At 47.7% G+C, this 23,094-nt stretch overlaps 2 protein-coding genes across 2 annotated transcripts in view; one reads left to right on the forward strand and one right to left on the reverse strand.

Moving 5' to 3' along the window:
* Positions 1 to 23,094, forward strand: part of LOC147112494 (adhesion G protein-coupled receptor F5-like) — a 114,788-nt gene that overhangs the window by 68,353 nt on the left and 23,341 nt on the right. The window contains exon 3 of the mRNA XM_085998187.1: positions 21,807 to 22,563. Within this exon, the coding sequence (XP_085854313.1) occupies positions 21,807 to 22,563 (757 nt within the window). The remainder of the gene's footprint in view (positions 1 to 21,806; positions 22,564 to 23,094) is intronic.
* Positions 1,849 to 9,231, reverse strand: LOC147112495 (uncharacterized). Its single transcript, XM_085996796.1, has 2 exons — positions 8,460 to 9,231; positions 1,849 to 6,422 (listed from the first exon to the last, which is right to left on the reverse strand). Exon 2 carries the CDS (start codon positions 4,661 to 4,663, stop codon positions 3,716 to 3,718), a length of 948 nt encoding a protein of 315 aa, XP_085852922.1. The 5' UTR covers positions 4,664 to 6,422; positions 8,460 to 9,231; the 3' UTR covers positions 1,849 to 3,715.

Here is a 23,094-nt window from a genome sequence, read left to right on the forward strand (position 1 = left end):
TGGGTAGAAGCCAAACATATTCTGTTAAGCAGGAAAGATGGGTCATCCAATGCTAGAGATCCCTGGATGACAAAGGAAATAGAGGTTAAAATAAAACAGAAAAAGGAGATTGATGAAAAATGTCAGGTACAGAATACAGTAGAAAAACAGGCAGAATACAGAGTTTGCAGCGGGAAATTGAAAAACGATACAAGAAGAGCGAAGAGAGAATATGAGAAAAGTCATAGGCCTAGAAATTCAGTTGGTTGCGCCAGCCGTTAGCGCCTTAGGAGGAGTAGATTTCGGGCGCTAGGCGGCTAGCGCCCGGGCGAAGCGCGAACTGCGCCTCGCCCCAACTTCACTAGAGATTTGGTGGCGGCGCAAAGTCTTTGCGCGCGCTCAGCTGCGCGCGCAGATCATGACGTCATTTCCTCGTGCAACGCCCTTTGTGCGCCCCCAACCGGAACTTCAGACGCGCCGCCCCATTGTGCGCCTGGCGCCCCTAGCGACTGTTAAGTGGAACGGTGCTCAGCCGATGCGGGGCACGGGGGGCGCAAATTAAAGGGCACTCATCCTGCAATATAAAAGGCTGCCATTTTGCAGCACACCTTCTTGCGAAACGGATCTTTGGAGAGAGACCAAGGTAGATAGCTTTCTGCTTTGGCCCAACACTCGGACAGGTACTTCTGGCTTCAGGCCACAGCTTTCAAAAAGTTTTTGCATTCATTGACATCTCATTGTTTGCCAGCATATTATGGGGGCTGCAATGGGTGTAAACGCTGGCTTTCTCAATTACATCCAAAGGGCTCAGAGACGCCATGAGAGACTGGCAGCCCTGGCTAGACGGAGAGGGGGCAACAGGCGTCGGCAAAGGAGGCCTTACCCACCCAGGGTATACCGCCAGCAGTTCTCCTATCTCAACATGTCTGAGGAGCAGTGTGTTCGGAGGCTGCGATTCAGAAGGGACGTGGTCACAGAGATCTGCCAGCTGCTTGCCGGTGATCTGCAGCCACAGCTGAGGAGCAGGACGTCTCTGTCGGTGGCAGTGAAGGTGACGGTGGCTCTCAACTTTTATGCCACCAGCTCCTTCCAATCCGCTACTGGCGACATTGCCAACATCTCTCAGTTCGCCGTGCATTGCTGCATCCGCCAGGTGACCAATGCCCTTTTCAAAAGGAGACGTCAGTTCATCTCCTTCTCCATGGCCCTTGACAAGCAGCAACAGCGTGCAATGGGCTTTGCAGCATTCGCGGGCTTCCCCATGGTGCAGGGCACCATTGACTGTACACATGTGGCTTTGCGGGCACCTCTGGAGAATGCCGAGGATTACCGCAACCGGAAGGGCTACCATTCGCTGAACGTCCAGCTGGTGTGTGACTACAGGCAGTTCATCCTAGCTGTCAATGCCCGCTTTCCAGGCAGCAGCCACGATGCCTTCATCCTCCGACAGACTTCTGTGGCAGACATGTTCCAGGCCCATCCTCACCCACGAGGATGGCTTATCGGGGACAATGTCTATCCTTTGTGTACCTGGCTGATGGCCCCGCTCCGTGCGCCCAGCACCCCTGCTGAAGAGCGATACAACGAGAGCCATCAAGCGATGAGGAACATCATTGAACAAACAATCGGCATCCTGAAGCAACGGTTCCGCTGTCTCGATCGTTCCGGGGGAGCACTGCAGTATTCGCCGGAGCGAGTCTCCCATTTCGTGGTCGTTTGCTGCATGCTGCACAACCTGGCTATCCGCAGGACTCAGCCACTGCCACCACAGATTGGAGGACCACCTGAGGAGGAGGAGCAGGAGGAGGAGGAGGAGGACCAGCACAGGAGGGAGGCACAAAGTGCAAGGGCCGCCCGTCGCCGGCTTATTGAACGTCGGTTCTAGGCCCCCTCTCAGGGACTGGCTTGTGCCAATGTCAGCAGATGATGTATCCGCTCCACAAGCCCTCAGCCGAGCAGGCCAACCAGGACTTAACCAAAAAACCATGCACACTGCAATTTAACAACAAAAATTTATTGAAAACCTCTGCCCTTCCCACATTACATGCTCATGTGGAGAAGCCCCCACCAAAAACACAAAACTACCAGTCTCGGCCTTACAAAAATAAAGAAAGACACCAGTCTCGGCCTTACACAAATAAAGATATACACCAGTCTCGGCCTTACACAAAAGCAGATAGACACCAGTCTCGGCCTTACACAAAAACAACTGCACAAGTGTCGGCCTTCCAACAAGCACCAGGCATTTGTGCTAGCCAGGGTCGCAGCCCTAGCTGGCTGGGAGCCTTCTCCCCCTGGTGCCAACAGCTTGCACTGTATGATACCTGGCAGCCTGCCGGTTCTCTCGGTTTGCCTCCTTTTCCCTGCCCACTCCTGTGCTGGGGGCAGGTATTCCTTCACCACCCGCTGCTGGTGGCTGCAAATCCTCCTCTCCAGGTCCACAACCTGGTGCCAGCTCCCCCCCTGTGTCTCCTGCAAGAGGGATTGCTATCCCTGCCTCCCCAGGGTCCCACATCATGGGGGGAACCATTCTAGAGGCTGGCTGGGAAGCTGGTCCCTTTAAACAGGCGACAGCGCCTGCGCAAATCTCCTCCCCTGAGTCCCTCGGCAGAGGCTGTGAAGCCTCTGTATTCAAGCAGGTGAGTGCGCCTGCGCAAACCTCCTGAAGAAGAGCCGCGCTGGTCCCGCCGGCAACTGCGCTTGTGTGAACTTCCTCTTCGGAGTCCCGCGGCAGAGGCTGTGAAGCCTTTGGCTTCAAACAGGCGATTGCGCCTGCGCAGGAAAACTTATGAGGAGCCGCTGGGGTCCCGCAGGCAACTGCGCCTGCGCAAACTATCTCGCTAAAAAGGGTTGGAAGAACCGCTGAGTCTTCCAAGCAGGCCGTTGTGCCTGCGTGTATTGTTTGGGAAGCGGGGATCTTTAAACGGCCAACTGCGCCTGTGCGCTCGGCCTCACCGTGAGCAAGAGCAGCTGGGGGTTCCAGGTCCGCGGCTGTGCCTGGGCGAACCCGGTGTTGGGGAACCCATTCCCTCAGCCGCGCGGCTGCGCCTGCATGGCCCTCCTTTTGGCAAAACTCTCCCCTCAGGCGCGCGACTGCGCCTGTGCGGGAAAACTGAGGAAGGTCCGCTGGGGGTACGGGCTGGGGAACCGCGCCTGCGCAAACCTGGTCTTGGGAAATTTCTCCCCTGAGTTGCGCGACTGCGCCTGCGCGAACCTGCTGTTCAGTAGACTGGGGGATTCCTGTCTCCAGACCAGCGACTGCGCATGCGCGGGCAGCCTCCAAGCGATCTGTGAATGGATGGGCAGCAGCCTGCTGATTTCTGATCCCAGGCTGCTGTTTCTCCATTTCTAAGCCACATAACTTTTTCAAATTTGAACTTTGGGCAAAACTAGGATCCCACTGGGGCGTGGAAGTGTCCCAATTTGTGGGCTGGACAACTTTTCCCTAGAACAAGCCACAGTGCCTGTCTTTATAGGTTGTGAACTTGAACTTGCATGGACAGCAAACTCATGTTCCCTTACCTGGGTGGCTTTAAATGGGGAATTTTGGACCTGCCTTTGGTCTGGGGCCAAAACTATCCCCTTTGTGCCTCCCTTGTCCCGGATTTCTGCTACTGGACCTGCTCTACAGGGGTCCCAGAACTCTCCTTCCCTGTTCCCTGGCTTAAACAGCTTACTCTGCCCAGGAATGGCTCCTCCCCCACACAAGCCACAGCACTTGCCTGCGAACTTGAACCTACTGTGGGCTGAGGATTCCTATTCTCAGGCTCACTCCCAGCTGCCTGGTTGGGGTTGATTTTAAACCCCTTTCTTTCCAGTCATTGTGGGGAGGCAGAGGTGGGCGAGGGGGCTGCAGCACCACTGATGGCTGCCCCTTTCCCTGCTTGACCCTCATGAGAGATTTTAACGTCTCCAGGACAGACTCGATTGCATCTGTCTCTGCCTTCTGAGTTGGGGCTGCGGGGTTCCTGGCTGTATCATCTCTCCCAGGCTTTTTACAATCCCTGCGCCAGTGGCCCTCCTCCCCACACTTGTAACAAGTGACCTTGTTCTGGGAGGGATGGCTCCCCTCCTGGCACCACTCTTTCTGATATGGAGCCCCAGGTTTATCTAACTCCCTATACAGCACCGTTCTGGGTGCTGCCTGTGAGATAGTTCTACTTGGGCTGCCAGTAAAATCCGGCTGACCTGCCTTCGGGCTGATCAGGCAAATCATCCCCTTTGCTGCCTTTAAAGCCATGTTAAGGCTTTCTATCTCTGCCCTACAGAGGCCATGATCTGCTTCACTAAACCTTTGGGTGAAGGCCAGCTTATAAGCTGTCTTTACTTCCCTAACCCTTTCCTCCTGCTCTGTTACTTCTGAGGTGAGGCGGGCATTCTCTTCCCACAGTCTCATCTCGCTATCTCTGGCCTCAGTGACTTCCTGCACCAGGCACTCTATAAATGCCTGGCATTTTTCAAACTGCGACTCCCAATTCTTGGCCGCTTTAGCCTCCTCCTGCACCCTCATCTCACCTTTCTTAACCCAGCCACCTATACCATGATAGGTCAGCCTACACGCTGCCGCTAACATCTGCAGGGCTACCCACATACTGAAAACAAGAGAAACAAGAGCTGATGCTTTCTCCAGATCCAGATCACTCATCAAATCAAAAACGGCCTGCAGTCCTGCCGCGGTCGCCATTTTGTAGGGTGCGTCTTTTAACTGGTTTAAGGTAATTTCCCTGGTCTTGCAGCCTTTGCCTGCACTCTGACCAATTCCAATCTTTTACCTGGTTTACGGTAATTCACCTGGTCAGGCAGCCTGCTGCTCCAATATAAACTAAATTCCAATAAACCAATTTTCAAACAGCGGTTTTGAATCGCTACCCCACCTTCCAGTTCTGACTGAAGGACTTATAATTAATGATATTAAAATGGACAAATGGTCTGGATGAGAGAAAATCAAGCTTTATTAACTAGCAGAAACTATAATCAAATATAAAACTATACCACACAAACACAGTAAATTACAGTAAAATTGCTTAAATGGAGGAAGGCTGATGGCAAAAACGAGGGGTAAGTGGCTACAATGTTGATTAAACAATCTTAGCAATATCCCCTTAATTACCATCCCCCAACTCCTTACTAGGTTGCTTTGCTGAGGAGTCAAAAACCCTGCTCACCTGTGGTCCAGTGAAGTAAGAGCTAAGAGAGAGATAGCTTCTCAGGAGCTATCTTTACACCTGGAAAAGTCTATCTGCAAAATTCATGCCCAAAGTTCCAATACACAAGAGAAACGCTGTGATTGGTTGATTCAAAGTGGTTGGGATGGGTTAATGTGTCTGCACTGTGGGGCCGAAATGTTCCTGCCCACATCAGGAGCTCACCTGGGCTAAAACAAAAGGGAATGCAACTGCCCTATTGTCCAGAATGATGGGTGATTCAAAAACCCATTCATTGCTTAAACTGTTCCCTCACAAAATCCGTCCCATGGTTTCAGTATCTCATTGTCTGTGAGTGCTTTGAATGGCTGTGTAAACAGAAGCAGTTTCAATCGATTGTCCTGCAGTTAGTCTCAAGTAGTTGTAATCCCTTATGTCAATAAGCAACTTCAATTGCTTAGAAGGGAACCTCCCTTTGATTGGCAGGTCTTTACACACAGAGCTCACGGGCTGGTTTTTTAAGCCCCAGTATCTGGGCCAATGCTTTCTGTGGCCATTTTAAAACCTTTTGTGATTGCCCAAACTCCAGGGAACAATTTTATTAATAAAAGTACTGTCTTAAGGTGTGTGAATATTTTCCACAGAGCTCCACGACTCCGGTGGTGTCCACGTTCTTTCCATCTCAGAGCAGTCTTTTGCGGTTCTAGGCACATTTTAAAACATTGTAGACAAGTCACATCACCCAATTCTTTGTCCACGATGTGGACCAATATTTTCAATCTTCAGGGAAAAATAGGGGAATTTTGCAAACTTCTACATTCCACCCTTTTGATACTCCCAACTTGATTGAAGTATCAACTCGAAGGAGTGAGCAAAATTTCCAGACCCCCTCACAAACAACCATCCCCTGTATTTACCTGATAGCTATCTGCCACTGATCCCCCCAACCGTCTATTCCCCTAAAATTCGAGAAAAAACCGTGGTACGGTAAGCATCTTACAGATACATCAATTTACAATAAGGGTCTCATACCCCTACACGCTTGTAAAATTACAATGCAATCAACATTTACAATCACTTTTTACATTATAACTTATTACAAAATGTTGCAATCTTAGTTACACAATGTAATCAAAATTATCCCAAGCACAGAGAGGGTCCTACGCCTCTGCTCAACTTGGAGTTGTCACAAAATGATCTCAAGCACAGAGAGGATCCTACGCCTCTGCTCAACTTGGGGCTGTAACACAAAATGATCCCAAGCACGAAGAGGATCCTACGCCTCTGCTCAACTTGGGGCTGTAACACAAAATACAAAAAAAATCTTGAACAACATGCTTAAACAAACCCCAACCATCATGTGCCAATGATGGGTCACAAAATTTGAGTGGGTATTACTCCTCCCACCCGGGCAGTAAATATACCTCCTCCCCCCTTTGATCGTCTTAAACTTTAAAACAGACAGAGTGGATTTACAGACCAGCCTGCTCTGCCAGCCCCGAGCCATTCCCTTGTCCCTTTGTGGAGGTGCGGTACCCCTCATGTTAAAGATTACCTTGGCACAGACCGAGACCGGGGAGTATGGGATCGCGACTCCCAGTCCCTCCCCCTCCCGTCTACCCTTGACTGGCTGCAGAAAATGATGGGTGCCTGTGTGGCAGCTCTCGCTGGCCCCACACTCAAACTTGGATCCCAGATCCGGCCACCCATTCATCCTCCCCAGCCACACTTACACTAACTTTACCCGTGGGCCCCCGGGTGAGTTCCTCCCTCCCCCGACCGCACCCACGCAACTCTTGGGCCTCCCCCTCCCTTTTACAATATTTCCTGGGCCATCACCACCCACCCCCGGGGAACGCGTCACTTTGTGGCAAGGCGCCTGCGCTTCCCCACCATGACTCCTCAACAGCGAGGTCTCCCACAAGTGAAATTCGGTCAGCATAGTGCTGGGTTGGGGGCCGTGCCCCACCCAGCTGGGGCCATCTCTTCCACGTAGGAGGAGTAGGCAAGTTCCTCTGGACCCTGTCTGGTTTCTCCCGAAGGCCGCTGCGGGGTTTCCCTCTGGATTCATCCAGTGGTGAGGTGATCCCCAACATTCTGTATTCATATCTTCATTCGATGCCCAGCTCGGGCTGGGCGAACAGGGCTGCTTCATCGTCCACTCTCCTGCAAAACTTAAAAGGACATGCAGCCAGGTCTTACTGACCTGCTGCCTTAGGTGGAGACATGGTCGGGTCCCTCGACCTCGGACCAAAATACAAACATTTGGCACACATGTAAACTTCTTACTTAAACTCAAAACATTTGAAACATTCTAAACTTAAAATACAAACCTTAAAAGCACGCTATATACACACATAGCTATAATACAAATGCCGCCCGTCTCCGGACGGCCAGGCTAATCTCTGGCACTGTCGCAGATTACTGCTGGCTGCAGCGAAGCTGGACTGCCTCCTGTCTCTGGTCCCTCGCAGCTTATGGCCGCTGGTTGGGGACCTCTGTCCTTTGGCTTCTCCCTGGTTTGGGAGAGCGCCTTACTCCACTGTAAAGTGGGTGACCATCTTGTCTCGGGCTTGCGGACCGAGACCTTCTGAGGGGCGTCTCTGTGGGGGAAACTTTGGCTGGCGGACCCTGAGCCAGGGTCGCAGCCCTAGCTGGCTGGGAGCCTTCTCCCCCTGGTGCCAACAGCCTGCACTGTATAAGATACCTGGCAGCCTGCCGGTACTCTGGGTTTGCCTCCTTTTCCCTGCCCACTCCTGTGCTGGGGGCAGGTATTCCTTCGCCACCTGCTGCTGGTGGCTGCAAATCCTCCTCTCCAGGTCCACAACCTGGTGCCAGCTCCCCCCCGTGTCTCCTGCAAGAGGGATTGCTATCCCTGCCTCCCCAGGGTCCCACATCATGGGGGAACCATTCTAGAGGCTGGCTGGGAAGCTGGTCCCTTTAAACAGGCGACAGCGCCTGCGCGAATCTCCTCCCCTGAGTCCCTCGGCAGAGGCTGTGAAGCCTCTGTATTCAAGCAGGTGAGTGCGCCTGCGCAAACCTCCTGAAGAAGAGCCGCGCTGGTCCCGCCGGCAACTGCGCTTGCGTGAACTTCCTCTTCGGAGTCCCGCGGCAGAGGCTGTGAAGCCTTTGGCTTCAAACAGGCGATTGCGCCTGCGCAGGAAAACTTATGAGGAGCCGCTGGGGTCGCGCAGGTAACTGCGCCTGCGCAAACTATCTCGCTAAAAAGGGTTGGAAGAACCGCCGAGTCTTCCAAGCAGGCCGTTGTGCCTGCGTGTATTGTTTGGGAAGCGGGGATCTTTAAACGGCCAACTGCGCCTGTGCGCTCGGCCTCACCGTGAGCAAGAGCAGCTGGGGGTTCCAGGTCCGCGACTGTGCCTGGGCGAACCCAGTGTTGGGGAACCCCTTCCCTCAGCCGCGCGGCTGCGCCTGCATGGCCCTCCTTTTAGCAAAACTCTCCCCTCAGGCGCGCGACTGCACCTGTGCGGGAAAACTGAGGAAGGTCCGCTGTGGGTACGGGCTGGGGAACCACGCCTGCGCAAACCTGGTCTTGGGAAACTTCTCCCCTGAGTCGCGCGACTGCGCCTGCGTGAACCTGCTGTTCAGAAGACTGGGGGATTCCTGTCTCCAGACCAGCGACTGCGCATGCGCGGGCAGTCTCCAAGCGATCTGTGAATGGATGGGCAGCAGCCTGCTGATTTCTGATCCCAGGCTGCTGTTTCTCCATTTCTAAGCCACATAACTTTTTCAAATTTGAACTTTGGGCAAAACTAGGATCCCACTGGGGCGTGGAAGTGTCCCAATTTGTGGGCTGGACAACTTTCCCCTAGAACAAGCCACAGTGCCTGTCTTTATAGGTTGTGAACTTGAACTTGCATATACAGCAAACTCATGTTCCCTTACCTGGGTGGCTTTAAATGGGGAATTTTGGACCTGCCTTTGGTCTGGGGCCAAAACTATCCCCTTTGTGCCTCCCTTGTCCTGGATTTCTGCTACTGGACCTGCTCTACAGGGGTCCCAGAACTCTCCTTCCCTGTTCCCTGGCTTAAACAGCTTACTCTGCCCAGGAATGGCTCCTCCCCCACACAAGCCACAGCACTTGCCTGTGAACTTGAACCTACTGTGGGCTGAGGATTCCTATTCTCAGGCTCACTCCCAGCTGCCTGGTTGGGGTTGATTTTATACCCCTTTCTTTCCAGTCATTGTGGGGAGGCAGAGGTGGGCGAGGGGACTGCAGCACCACTGATGGCTGCCCCTTTCCCTGCTTGACCCTCATGAGAGATTTTAACGTCTCCAGGACAGACTCGATTGCATCTGTCTCTGCCTTCTGAGTTGGGGCTGCGGGGTTCCTGGCTGTATCATCTCTCCCAGGCTTTTTACAATCCCTGCGCCAGTGGCCCTCCTCCCCGCACTTGTAACAAGTGACCTTGTTCTGGGAGGGATGGCTCCCCTCCTGGCACCACTCTTTCTGATATGGAGCCCCAGGCTTATCTAACTCCCTATCCAGCACCGTTCTGGGTGCTGCCTGTGGGATGGTTCTACTTGGGCTGCCAGTAAAATCCGGCTGACCTGCCTTCGGGCTGATCAGGCAAATCATCCCCTTTGCTGCCTTTAAAGCCATGTTAAGGCTTTCTATCTCTGCCCTACAGAGGCCATGATCTGCTTCACTAAACCTTTGGGTGAAGGCCAGCTTATAAGCTGTCTTTACTTCCCTAACCCTTTCCTCCTGCTCTGTTACTTCTGAGGCGAGGCGGGCATTCTCTTCCCACAGTCTCATCTCGCTATCTCTGGCCTCAGTGACTTCCTGCACCAGGCACTCTATAAATGCCTGGCATTTTTCAAACTGCGACTCCCAATTCTTGGCCGCTTTAGCCTCCTCCTGCACCCTCATCTCACCTTTCTTAACCCAGCCACCTATACCATGATAGGTCAGCCTACACGCTGCCGCTAACATCTGCCGGGCTACCCACATACTGAAAACAACGAGAGAAACAAGAGCTGATGCTTTCTCCAGATCCAGATCACTCATCAAATCAAAAACGGCCTGCAGTCCTGCCGTGGTCGCCATTTTGTAGGGGGGCATCTTTTAACTGGTTTAAGGTAATTTCCCTGGTCTTGCAGCCTTTGCCTGCACTCTGACCAATTCCAATCTTTTACCTGGTTTACGGTAATTCACCTGGTCAGGCAGCCTGCTGCTCCACTGTAAACTAAATTCCAATAAACCAATTTTCAAACAGCGGTTTTGAATCGCTACCCCACCTTCCAGTTCTGACTGAAGGACTTATAATTAATGATATTAAAATGGACAAATGGTCTGGATGAGAGAAAATCAAGCTTTATTAACTAGCAGAAACTATAATCAAATATAAAACTATACCACACAAACACAGTAAATTACAGTAAAATTGCTTAAATGGAGGAAGGCAGATGGCAAAAACGAGGGGTAAGTGGCTACAATGTTGATTAAACAATCTTAGCAATATCCCCTTAATTACCATCCCCCAACTCCTTACTAGGTTGCTTTGCTGAGGAGTCAAAAACCCTGCTCACCTGTGGTCCAGTGAAGTAAGAGCTAAGAGAGAGATAGCTTCTCAGGAGCTATCTTTATACCTGGAAAAGTCTATCTGCAAAATTCGCGCCCAAAGTTCCAATACACAAGAGAAATGCTGTGATTGGTTGATTCAAAGTGGTTGGGATGGGTTAATGTGTCTGCACTGTGGGGCCGAAATGTTCCCGCCCACATCAGGAGCTCACCTGGGCTAAAACAAAAGGGAATGCAACTGCCCTATTGTCCAGAATGATGGGTGATTCAAAAACCCATTCATTGCTTAAACTGTTCCCTCACAAAATCCGTCCCATGGTTTCAGTATCTCATTGTCTGTGAGTGCTTTGAATGGCTGTGTAAACAGAAGCAGTTTCAATCGATTGTCCAGTGGTTAGTCTCAAGTAGTTGTAATCCCTTATGTCAATAAGCAACTTCAATTGCTTAGAAGGGAACCTCCCTTTGATTGGCAGGTCTTTACACACAGAGCTCACGGGCTGGTTTTTTAAGCCCCAGTATCTTGGCCAATGCTTTCTGTGTCCATTTTAAAACCTTTTGTGATTGCCCAAACTCCAGGGAACAATTTTATTCATAAAAGTGCTGTCTTAAGTGTGTGAATATTTTCCACAGAGCTCCATGATTCCGGTGTTGTCCACATTCTTTCCATCTCAGAGCAGTCTTTTGCGGTTCTAGGCACTTTTTAAAACATTGTAGACAAGTCACATCACCCAATTCTTCGTCCACGATGTGGACCAATATTTTCAATCTTCAGGGATAAATAGGGGAATTTTGCAAACCCCTATAACCATCAAGACGCTTGCTTACAACACCACAGTATTGCTCACCTTCACAACTGCCTCAGGCCCTTTACCACTGAAACCCTTATCCAAGCATTTGTTACCTCCAGGCTTGTTGGCCTGTAATCCTTCCCACTCCATGAACTCCATCTTGACCAAAACTCTGTTGCACCGATCCTGTTCCACATTAAGTCCTGCCTATTACCCCATCCTTGCTGATGTACAGTGGCATCCGATCACCCGACACATATCATTTAAATCCCTGTATTTGTTCACAAATCCCTCCATCTCCTTGCCCCATTCTATCTCTGTAATCTCCTGTGAATTACTGCATCTTCCCCAATGCTCTGTTCCTCTGCCTTCAATGCACCCCTCGCTTTGCCCAACCATTGGCAGCAGGTTGTTCAGTTATCTTGGACCTATTCTTTGGAATTATCTCCCGAAACTTCTACCTCTCCATCTCCCGCTGCACCTTTAAAAAGCTCCTCAACACCTATCTCTTTGACCAAGCTTTCAGTCGCCACTGACTATACATTTCCCCACAAGAAAAGGGGGTGTTGCTAAAGCTGGAGATCCGTGTATGAGGAGAAAAATTAGCATTAAAATGAGACTTAAAAGAGGCATATGTCAAATCCAGGGCTAATGATACAAAACAAAGTCAAGCAGAATATCAAAAATATAGAACAGAAGCAAAAATTAAAGAAAGGCTAAGAGCGGATCACAAGAAGAACTGATAGGTAACATAAAGGGAAATAGTAAGGGATTTTATAAACACATAGGGATAAAATTTCCTCTTCACCACCCGATGGTAATCTAGTGGAACGGATGGCCTGCCTGTTATAGAACACGTCCAATTTCATTCTATTGAAATCAACGTAATGAAAACTGGGAGGTTTCTACACAAGAACAGACAATCTGCTGCATTAGATCACTGCCCAAAAGAGGAATGTTTCCCCAATAAAAATTAAATGAGGTTAAAGAATTAAAATGTCCTTTATAGAGGATAAAGGAATGGCAGTAATATTTTACCTCACTTTTCACAGCGGAGTGTATTAGTGGGAATAAAATGGTACAAGAGGAGGTGGAACAATTAGATATGATTACTATTACTTGAAGAAGTAGCACTGAAAAAATCAATGGCAGATATAGTAATCTGGGATGTTATGATTAAGGTTATCCACCAGGTGGTGCTGTAGCCAATGCTGCTGCTAAGGTCAGGGGTTTGCTTCCTGTTAAGGTCAGGGATTTTGCTTCCTGTTAGGTCAGCAAAGGTGGAATGCCAGGATGCTGGATGCAGGCCTGTCTATGTGTTTCCCAGTTGTTAATAAAGTACTCGTGTTAATTCTACTATCTCGCCTCTTCGAGTCCTTGTTCCACTTCATGGATTTATCACATTTGGCGACGAGGTAACAAAAGGACCCTGAATAAAGAAGAAAAGTCTGCCAGGACGTTTAAACAATAAAATCACGAGCTACGGTTAGCTACCAGTTGGAAGAGAGCATGGCTGCCATGGTAGGAATGGTTTCCGCTTTTGATATTCAAGCACAAACCTGGGAGGAATACTGTGAAGTGTTGGGTTATTTTTTCAAAGCAAATGAAATAAATGATGCCGGAAAAAGGAAAGCCATTCTGCTTAGTTCAGTGAGAAGCCAACCCTACAGTTTGATGAAGAATCTGCTCAGTCCTGAAAAGCCTGGAAACAAATCATTTGTTGAATTATTGGCCTTGCTAAAAGAACATTTCAACCCTAAGCCTAGTGAGATTGTACAGTGGTTCAAGTTTAATTCAAGGAACAGAAAAGAGGAAGAGAGCGTAATGGACTATGTAGCGATGTTGCGTAAATTAGCACAAGATTGCAATTATGGGAACAACCTGAAGGAAATGCTGAGAGATAGGCTAGTTTGTGGAATAATGGACGACGGAATGCAGCGCAGATTATTATCCGAGACTGGGCTTACTTATGAAAAAGCATTGGAACTTGCTCAAGCCATAGAGACAGTGAACCGAGATGTTAAAGAAATACAGGGTTCAGACAGGGCTAATGCTAAGCAAGTTGCAGGTCAGGTTGTCGTGCACAAGTTAAACATGCGTCAGAAACCACAACGTGAGCATGGGAAGGCATGTTATAGATGCAAGGGCGATCGCCTGGTGAGTGAATGCCGGTTTCTGGAGGAAAAGTGCTACAAGTGTGAGAAACAAGGACACATAAAACGAGCATGCAGGGCAAAATCACCTGTGGAGGAATCCAAACCAAAAGGGGGAGGAAAGCAAAACCAAGGAAGAGAAGTGAAAAAAAATGGAGCACACCACATCAGTGGGGAAGCTGAGGAAGAAGAGGACATGTTCATAATGTATAGCATGTTAGCGAACATTCCAAAAGTGGCTCCTATCACATTGCAAATGACAGTAAATGGCTCTAAGGTGAACTTTGAAGTGGATACAGGGTGCAGTGTGACCATAATGAACAAGGCAGAGTACTCAAAATTGTGGAACCGTGCAAAAGTTCCAGAGTTAAAGTCTTGCTCCCTGCATCTTAAAACATATACAGGTGAATGAATAGCGACATTAGGTACAGCTAATGTAACTGTGCAACACAGGGACACAGTGGAACAGCTAACTGTAGTTATAGTATCGGGTACCGGACCAAACCTGTTAGGTCGGGGCTGGATAAAAGAACTTAAATTAGACTGGGGAGCAGTAAATCAAATAGATGCGGGCAAACAGTTGACTTTGCAAGAAGTGTTGAGTGAACATGCGAATGTGTTCAAGGAGGAACTTGGCACATTTAATGGCCCCCCAGCTAAGATTTATGTAGACAAGGAGGCACCGCCAAGGTTTTTTAAACAACGACCTGTGCCTTATGCCGTGAAGCCAAAGGTAGAGGCTGAGCTTGACCGTCTATTGAGAGAGAACATACTGGAGCCAGTGAAATGTTCGGAATGGGCAGTTCCCATAGTACCTGTTTTGAATCCGGACAATTTGGTAAGACTCTGTGGAGACTATAAATTGACAGTCAATTGGGTGTCCAAACTCGGGTAATATCCTATTCCCAAAACAGAGGATCTCTTTGCAAACCTGGCTGGAGGAAAGAAATTCACAAAGTTGGCTATGAGTCATGCTTACTTGCAGATTACACTGGATGACGAATCAAAGAAGTATGTCACCATAAATACACACAAGGGCTTGTTTACATATAACCGCTTACCGTTTGGTGTCTCATCTAGTCCAGCTATCTTCCAGAGGACAATCGAAGGTGTACTGCAAGGGATTCCACATGTTTCCAGCTATCTGGATGACATTCTGGTGATGGGAAGAACTGACCAGGAGCATCTGAGCACTCTGAGAGAGGTACTACAGAGATTGGAGAGGGCAGGGTTCTGGCTCAAGAGGAGTAAGTGCACTTTCCTGGGGAATGAGGCAGTGTTCCTGGGACACAGAGTGGACACCACCGGGCTCCATCCACTCAAGGAGAAGGTACAAGCACTGCAGGACGCCCCTGCTCCTACAAATGTGGCTGAGTTAAAAGCTTACCTGGGTCTGCTGAACTATTATAACAGGTTTTTACCAAACTTGTCAACTGTGTTAGCACCTCTTCACAAATTACTGCACAAGGAGACACAGTGGCAGTGGAGAGAGGACCAGGGGGTTTCATTTGAACAGTCCAAGAAACTGATGCTGTCGTCGGATGTGCTGGTTCACTACAATGCAGAGAAAGACATCATTCTCTCTTGTGACGCTTCACCTTACGGGGTGGGGGCAGTTCTTTCACACTGCATGGAAGATGGAACTGAAAGACCAATAGGGTTTATGTCCCGAACTCTAACACCAGTGGAAAAAAACTATTCACAGTTAGACAAAGAGGGGTTAGCAGTAATGTTTGGGTTACAGAGGTTCCACAAGTACATATATGGCAGGAAGTTCACCATATGCACCGATCATAAACCTCTTCTCTCTCTTTTCAATGAAGTGAAAGCAGTTCCACAGATGGTGTCACCCCGGATCCAGAGGTGGGCCGTGACGTTGAGGGCATATGAGTATGTCATCGTCTACAAGGCGGGCAAGTACCATGGGAACACAGATGCCTTGAGCCGTCTTCCACTGCCAGGCACACCTATCCGTGCAGCTCCAGAGGACAGAGTGTTGATGATGGAGGACACTGACATGGCACTTGTGACTGCAGAGCAAGTAAGAACATGGACAGGTAAAGATCCAGTACTGTCTAGATTTTGCAAATATGTGGTGAGGGGATGGCCACAGCATCCGGAAGGGGCTGACTTCAAACCCTACAGTGTCAGGAAAACAGAGCTGAGTGTGCAGGATGGTTGTGTGTTGTGGGGAGCATGAGTGATTATTCCACAGCCAGCACGACAGTCTATCCTAGAGCAACTACATCAGTGTCATCCTGGGGTCTCGTGTATGAAAGCCTTGGCTAGGAGTTACTTGTGGTGGCCAAAGCTAGATGAGGAGATAGAAAATCTAGTCAAGACATGCAGCACTTGTCAGGAACACTGGGAGGCACCAGCAGTGGCTCCTCTCCACCCCTGGGAGTGGCCGGATAAACCATGGGGAAGATTGCACTTAGATTATGCTGGTCCATTCATGGGGAAGATGTTCCTCATAATCATTGATGCACATTCCAAATGGATGGATGTTTATCCTGTAAATTCTGCTTCCGCCACTACTACTATAGACTGCCTGCATCGGAGCTTCAGTAATCAAGGGCTACCGGAGATCATGGTAAATGACAATGCCACTTGTTTTGTGAGTACAGAGACAAAAGAGTTCTTGAGAAAAAATGGCATAGTGCAGGTGACCTCGGCTCCATATCATCTGTCCTCAAATGGACTTGCGGAGAGAGCCGTACAAACATTTAAAGAGATGATGAAAAAAAGTGCAGAAGGAAGTTTAGCAGCCAAAGTGTCACGGGTTCTGTTCAGCTACAGAATAACACCTCAATCCACCACAGGACTCTCTCCTGCTGAGATGTTATTAGGTCATAGACTACGCTCCACTCTTGACCTTGTCCACCCAGACCTAAAAAGGAAAATGGAAAACAGACAAAACAAACCAAAAGAGAACCATGACAAAAGAACAAAGAGCTGAAGTTGTGGAGAAGGAGATGCCGTCCTTACCAGGAATTTCAGTTATGGACCCAAGTGGATTCCTGGCTTCATAGACTCAATGACCGGCCCCGTATCATACAAGGTCATGTTGGGTGATGGTAGGGTAGTACGCAGACATGTAGATCAGATACTTACCAGACAAGGGGAAATTGAAATGAAGTTTCCAGATGCAATGGCTGAGGACAGGTTTGCCCCCAGTTATCCAAATGCATCTGTGGTGCCACCACCAAGGACAGAGACAATTCCAAAGGAACCCATTTGTCAAGAGGAAACCATTGTTGCAGGGTCAGATACTCCGAGCACTTCTCAGGAGCAGCTGGTGGCTTCACCACAAACAAGCAGGGACTTTACTTTCAGACGTTCACAAAGGACTCGCAAGCCACCAGAGATACTGACCTGTTAGATTCGTCAAGTATGGAACATGGTGAATGGAGACTTCTTATGTGACCCTTGGGAATGGTTGTTGGTTAAGAAATTCATACTGAAAGCTTAAGTGGGGAGGGATATAGTAATCTGGGATGTTATGATTAAGGTTATCCACCAGGTGATGCTGTAGACAATGCTGATGCTAAGGTCAGGGGTTTGCTTCCTGTCAAGGTCAGGGGTTTTGCTTCCTGTTAGGTCAGCAAAGGTGGAATGCCAGGATGCTGGATGCAGGCCTGTCTGTATGTGTTTCCCAGTTGTTAGTAAAGTACTCATGTTAATTCTACTACCTTGCCTCTTCGAGTCCTTGTTCCACTTCATGGATTTATCACAGCAATCAAATGAAAAATGCAGCTCGCCCTAATGGCAGGCATGCTAGAATGTTGAGGGAAGTCAGGGAGGATATTACAGCAGCTCTGAGCACTATCTTTCAAACTTCCTTCCTTCAATATAGAAGTTTTGTCAGAGGACTATAGGGTTTTCAATCTAACACATCTATTCAGGGAGAAAAGGAGAACCCAAGTAACTAAAGACACAGCGATTTACTTGTACTTCTTGCAATCTAGTATACTGCATTTGCTGCTCACGATGTGGTCCCCTCTACATTGGGGAGACCAAACTCAGATTGGGTGACCGCTTTGCAGAACACCTCCGTTCAGTCCGTAAGGGGGACCCCAAGCTTCCGGTCGCCTGTCACTTTAATTCACCACCCGATTCCCACTCAGACCTCACTGTACTCGGGCTCTTGCATTGTTCCATGGAAGCTCAACGTAAACTTAAGGAACAGCACCTCATCTTCCGATTAGGCACTTTACAGCCTTCCGGACTCAACATCGAGTTCAATAATTTCAGATCCTAACCTCGGCCCCCTTTACATTTTTGCTTATATTTTATCCACATCTTTGTTTTGGCCCTTTCCCCCCCTTTTTTTTCTCTCCCACATGGCAGCTGTCTCTCATTCTGCCAGAACATTTCACACCTAATCTAGAGCCGTCTTTTGTCTCCACTAGTCCTATCGCCATCTCGTCTCATTTTGAATACCTCTTAATGTCTCTTCACTTCTTTTGTTCTCTCCCAGCCCTGCCTTGCGATCTATTTCATTTCCTTTCCAGTTTTGAAAAAGGGTTAGACCCGAAACGTCGACTCTATTTTCTCTCCACGGATGTTGCCTGGCCTGCTGAGTTTTTCCAGCATTTTCTGTTGTTATTTATAACTAAAGACCAGTCAGCCTAACATTGGTGGTGGGTAAGTATTGAAAGGCCATAAAATGGAATAAACTTAATACTCTTTTAGAAAGACATGGGCTAATTAAAGACAGCCCATATGGATTTGTAAAAGGAAAGTTATGGCCCAGAAATTCGGGTCTCCACGGGTGAGTACGCACGGGGTACTCACCCGTAAGCCCAATGGAAGTGCCAGTTTCCTGCATGCACTGCGCATGTGCGAGAAACCGGCACTTCCGTTCCCCTGATAGAAGGGGTTCAGAGGTCGAATGCGTTCGCAGGAGAGGCAGTGCGTGCGCATCGAACTTGCGTTTTTTTTGCAGGTTTTCCCGGGAGGGTAAGTCTCCAGAAGTTAGACATATAAAAAGCAGTCGCAAGGTCTGCTTTTTACAAGGTAAGTGGTGAATTAATTAAAATTAAAACATTTTTTCCACAGGTTTATTATTTTTAAATACTTTAAAGAAAGGTAAGTTTATTTTTAGCCCCGTTAGAAAATAAAATTATTTTTTCAAAAATTTAAATTATTGTTTAAAATAGTTATTTCATGTAATTTATAGATTATTTAAAAAAGTGATGATTTTTTAAAATTTATTTGAAGATTTAGTGATGTTTTGGGGCTTATAGTATTTATAAGTTTGACAGCCCTTCCTGTCAAACTTATGAATGAAGCATTCCCTGCTACCATTGGCTCCCCATGGCCCACGTGATCCCAGGGGACGCTTTGAACTAACTGCGCCCCTGGGATACGCAAGCACTGCGAGCAGGCCCAGGATTGCAATTCCACGGGAGCCCACAGCTCAACGGCCGCGCGCAAGGTAAATGCAGGTCGGGGGCTTGCACCCACGGGAAGCCCCTGAACCGAATTTCTGGGCCAATGTCTGACAAAAGGTCACGTCCTCCCAATTTGCCTACGCACCCATTATCCCTACTCTCTGCCTCCTATCTCCTAACCAATTCCCTAACCAAGCCAATAGGTTGCTTCCAATTCCATGCGCTCTCATTTTTGTTAACAGTCTCTTATGTGGAACCTTGTCGAATGTCTTCTGGAAGTCCATATAACTAACATCCACGGACACTCCCTTATCTATCATGTTAGTTACCTCCTCAAAAAATTTAACTAGCTTCATTAGACATGACTTACCCTTTACAATTCCATGCTATCTCTCTCTGGTCAGCTCATATTTGTCCAAATGCTCAGTCACGCTGTCCCTAATAACAGATTCTGTTCCAAAAAATCCGGAAGGAGGAGTGAGGGATGCAGACCAGTCTCACAGTTGCAGGCCTCTCAGTCCTGCAGTTGTACCTGTGAACACACCCAATTTCATGGCCTGTGCAACCTGGCCATGCTAATGACCTAGCCCACCAAATATGGGTGCTCAGAAGCCTGGATGGGTAAAGTGTACATTGGGTGTGAGCTGCATGCCCATCACCCAGTCAAAGTGAGGGGAAGAGGTGGAATATTGGGAACACGCATTAAATGGTAAAACTTTAAAAGTGGTCGAGACACTAATAGATTCAGATACGTTAGTCTTTAAAAGTGAGAGAACAAGTTGAGAACTTAGTTACGAGGAAGCATTAGATTAACTGGGACTCTTCATTAGAGCAAGGAGGATAAGATAAAATCTAAAAAGTCACACAACACCAGGTTATAGTCCAACAGCTTTATTTGAAATCACAAGCTTTCGGAGCGCTGCTCCTTCTTCAGGTGAAGTGGAGAAATGCATAAAGACACAGCTTATATAGTCAGAGAATCATGTCAGATGTTTACAGGTAACCTTTCCAACTGCCATTAATCACACCTCGGCAGAGAGATAATCACAGCAGTCAAAGGTGTGAATGGTGTCCAAACAGGTCAGTCAGGGAAACATTACATCAAAGAACAATGAGGTGGGGTCACAAGGGGTCAAATATTGCAGATGCTGGGGTCTGTATGAAAAACAAAAAAACAGATTGCCTGTTTTTTTGTTTTTCATACAGACCCCAGCATCTGCAATATTTGACCCCTTGTGACCCCACCTCATTGTTCTTTGATGTAATGTTTCCCTGACTGACCTGTTTGGACACCATTCACACCTTTGACTGCTGTGATTATCTCTCTGCCGAGGTGTGATTAATGGCAGTTGGAAAGGTTACCTGTAAACATCTGACATGATTCTCTGACTATATAAGCTGTGTCTTTATGCATTTCTCCACTTCACCTGAAGAAGGAGCAGCGCTCCGAAAGCTTGTGATTTCAAATAAAGCTGTTGGACTATAACCTGGTGTTGTGTGACTTTTTACATTTGTCCACCCCAGTCCAACTCCGGCATCTCCACACCAAAGATAAAATCTGATAGCGGTGTTAAAATTATGAGGGGCTTTGATAAGGTAAATAGAGAAAAACTATTTACAATGGTTGATGAATCGGTAATTCGCCAGCATAAATTTGATGTCATCATATCACAAAAGGAACGAAGGGAGAGGTAAGGAGGTAAGGAGGAATACTTTTTACAAAGAGTTGTTAGGACATAGAATGCCAAATCAGATACAGTGGGAGCTGAATCCATAATAGCTTTTAAAGGGGAAATGGATAAATATTTGAAAAAAAATTATAGGGCATGAGGAATGGGCAAGGAAATGGGATTAAGTGCCTATTACTTTGAGAGTTAGCACAAGCATTATGGACCGAATGGCCTCCTCTTGTGCTGTAAAATTCTCTGATTCTACCTATTTATAAAGTGCCTTCAGATGTGTCTTTTTTTTCAAATGCTAACTAAATGCAAGTTGTTGTTCATTTCCCCCCCTTTATTTTCCTTTTGGTGCTACCATTTTCCAGCTTGTTACCCCCATGATCAAGGATTATCGTCCCCAAGACGTAAATGGCTTAACAGTCTGCCACTGAAATATGGTTGAGCCAGTGTGGGACCAGCATTTTCTTCAATCTCCCAATCATGCAACTTTGCTGATTCATAGAATTAAATAGGATTTACAACACAGAAACAGGCCATTCCTCGCAACAGGTCTATGCCGGTGTTTATGCTCCACACGAGCCTCCTCCTACCTTAATTCATCTCACCCTATCAATATATCCTTCAGTTCCTTTCTCCCTCATGTACTCATCTAGCTTCCGCTTAATGCAGCTATGCTATTCGCCTCAATCACTCCATGTGGTAGCAAGTTCCACATTCGTGCATGCGCTTCAGTGCACATGCAAATATTGACAACCTGTGCACGCGTGCAGATCTCCACATGTTCATGCACGCACACAGTAAAACTTCAGGGTCTCCCGGCACATCCTGGCTCACTCTGACTCTTCTGCGGCTCCATGTTGGGAGCAGGGGATACAGGTCAATTGTTTCAAATGAGGAGGTGCAGGCCACACATTTTAGTGGGTCAAATGAAATTCCAAGCAGGCCACATTTAGCCAAATTTAAGGATCGTACACACCCGTCCTCCGATAGCTTTTACAGGGTTATCCTGGTTACAGGCCTATGCTAATAAAGGTTAGTATGGTAGTTCAGGGGTTAGAGAGGAGAGGGGAACCACCTTCAGTCATCAGGGAGCTGGCTAAATGAAGCTATGTCTTATGATTCCAGGTTTTCCTCAAAGCAATAAATACTCTGGTCGATGTATCCTGGATGCCAGCCTGGAAAAAAGTGCAAAATGAAAAGAAGGACAACTCCAGCTCCAAATTATTAAAGTCAGTAGAAGGATTTACCAGGTTATTGTTTTCAACTGAAGGAACTTTCAACATCATAAAACCAAATATTCAACTGAAGGGGGTGAAGGTTGACACCACTTCTATCAAGCCATATAATGTGGACTTCAGTGAGATAAAGATCAGAAATCAATCCTTAAATAGTGCTGTGATCATTGACGAAAGTGAATTGGGAATGCTTCCAAACAACTCCCTTGTTATCAGCATTGCATATGCAACAATGATTGATATCTTAGACCAAACAAGTGATTCTAGTGACTCCAAATTGAATGGTCTTGTTCTAACAACAACTGCAGAAGACAGTTCAACTAGTATTGAGATGTATTTCATGCCACTGGATGCCACACTTCATCTAGCCAGTGTTCAATGTGTGTTTTGGAACTTTAGTCTTAACAGTACTAGAGGATGGGATGGAATGGGATGCAGGCCTGAAACAAATGGGAACAATATTGTTTGCAAGTGTAACCACCTGACATCTTTTTCTATACTGATTTTCCATTCTAACCTGAAAGGAGAACACAAAGGTTTGAGTTATATAACCTTCATTACAATTGGCATATCTTTGGGAAGCTTGGTAATCAGCGTTATTATAGAGGCAGTTGTATGGAAGCATGTGACCAAAACTAAAACCTCACATTGTAAGAATTCGCAATAATTTACAGTTCTCAAGATCAATTTTTTTTGATTAAAGAATCCCTGGGCGTTGTGCTTTTAAATTTCCAGGGATAAAAATGGCTGTCGCACCACATGGCCGAATGACAGAAGAGGCTTGGAATGCAGCTTTCTGTGTCTGGAAGTAAGGTGGCATAGTGGTTAGCACTGTTGTCTCACAGCGCCAGGGACCCGGGTTCGAATCTGGCCTCGGGTGACTGTCTGTGTGGAGTTTGCACATTCTCCCCGTGTTTGCGTGGGTTTCCTCCGGGTGCTCTGGTTTCCTCCCACAGTCCAAAGATGTGCAGGTTAGGTTGATTGGCTATGATAAATTGACCCTTAGTGTTAGGGGGATTAAATACGTGGGGTTACGGGGATAGGGTGGGATATGTGTTGGTGCAGGGGTTACAGGGATTGGGTGGGATATGTGTCGGTGCAGGCTCGATGGGCCGAAATGGCCTCTATCTGCACTGTGGTGATTCTGTGAAGACAAAGGACAATGCTTTGTTTACAAA

Source organism: Somniosus microcephalus, chromosome 9, assembly GCF_052327205.1.
Source record: "Somniosus microcephalus isolate GS21.2 chromosome 9, FLI_Smic_1.0, whole genome shotgun sequence".
Classification (NCBI taxonomy): Eukaryota; Metazoa; Chordata; class Chondrichthyes; order Squaliformes; family Somniosidae; genus Somniosus; species Somniosus microcephalus.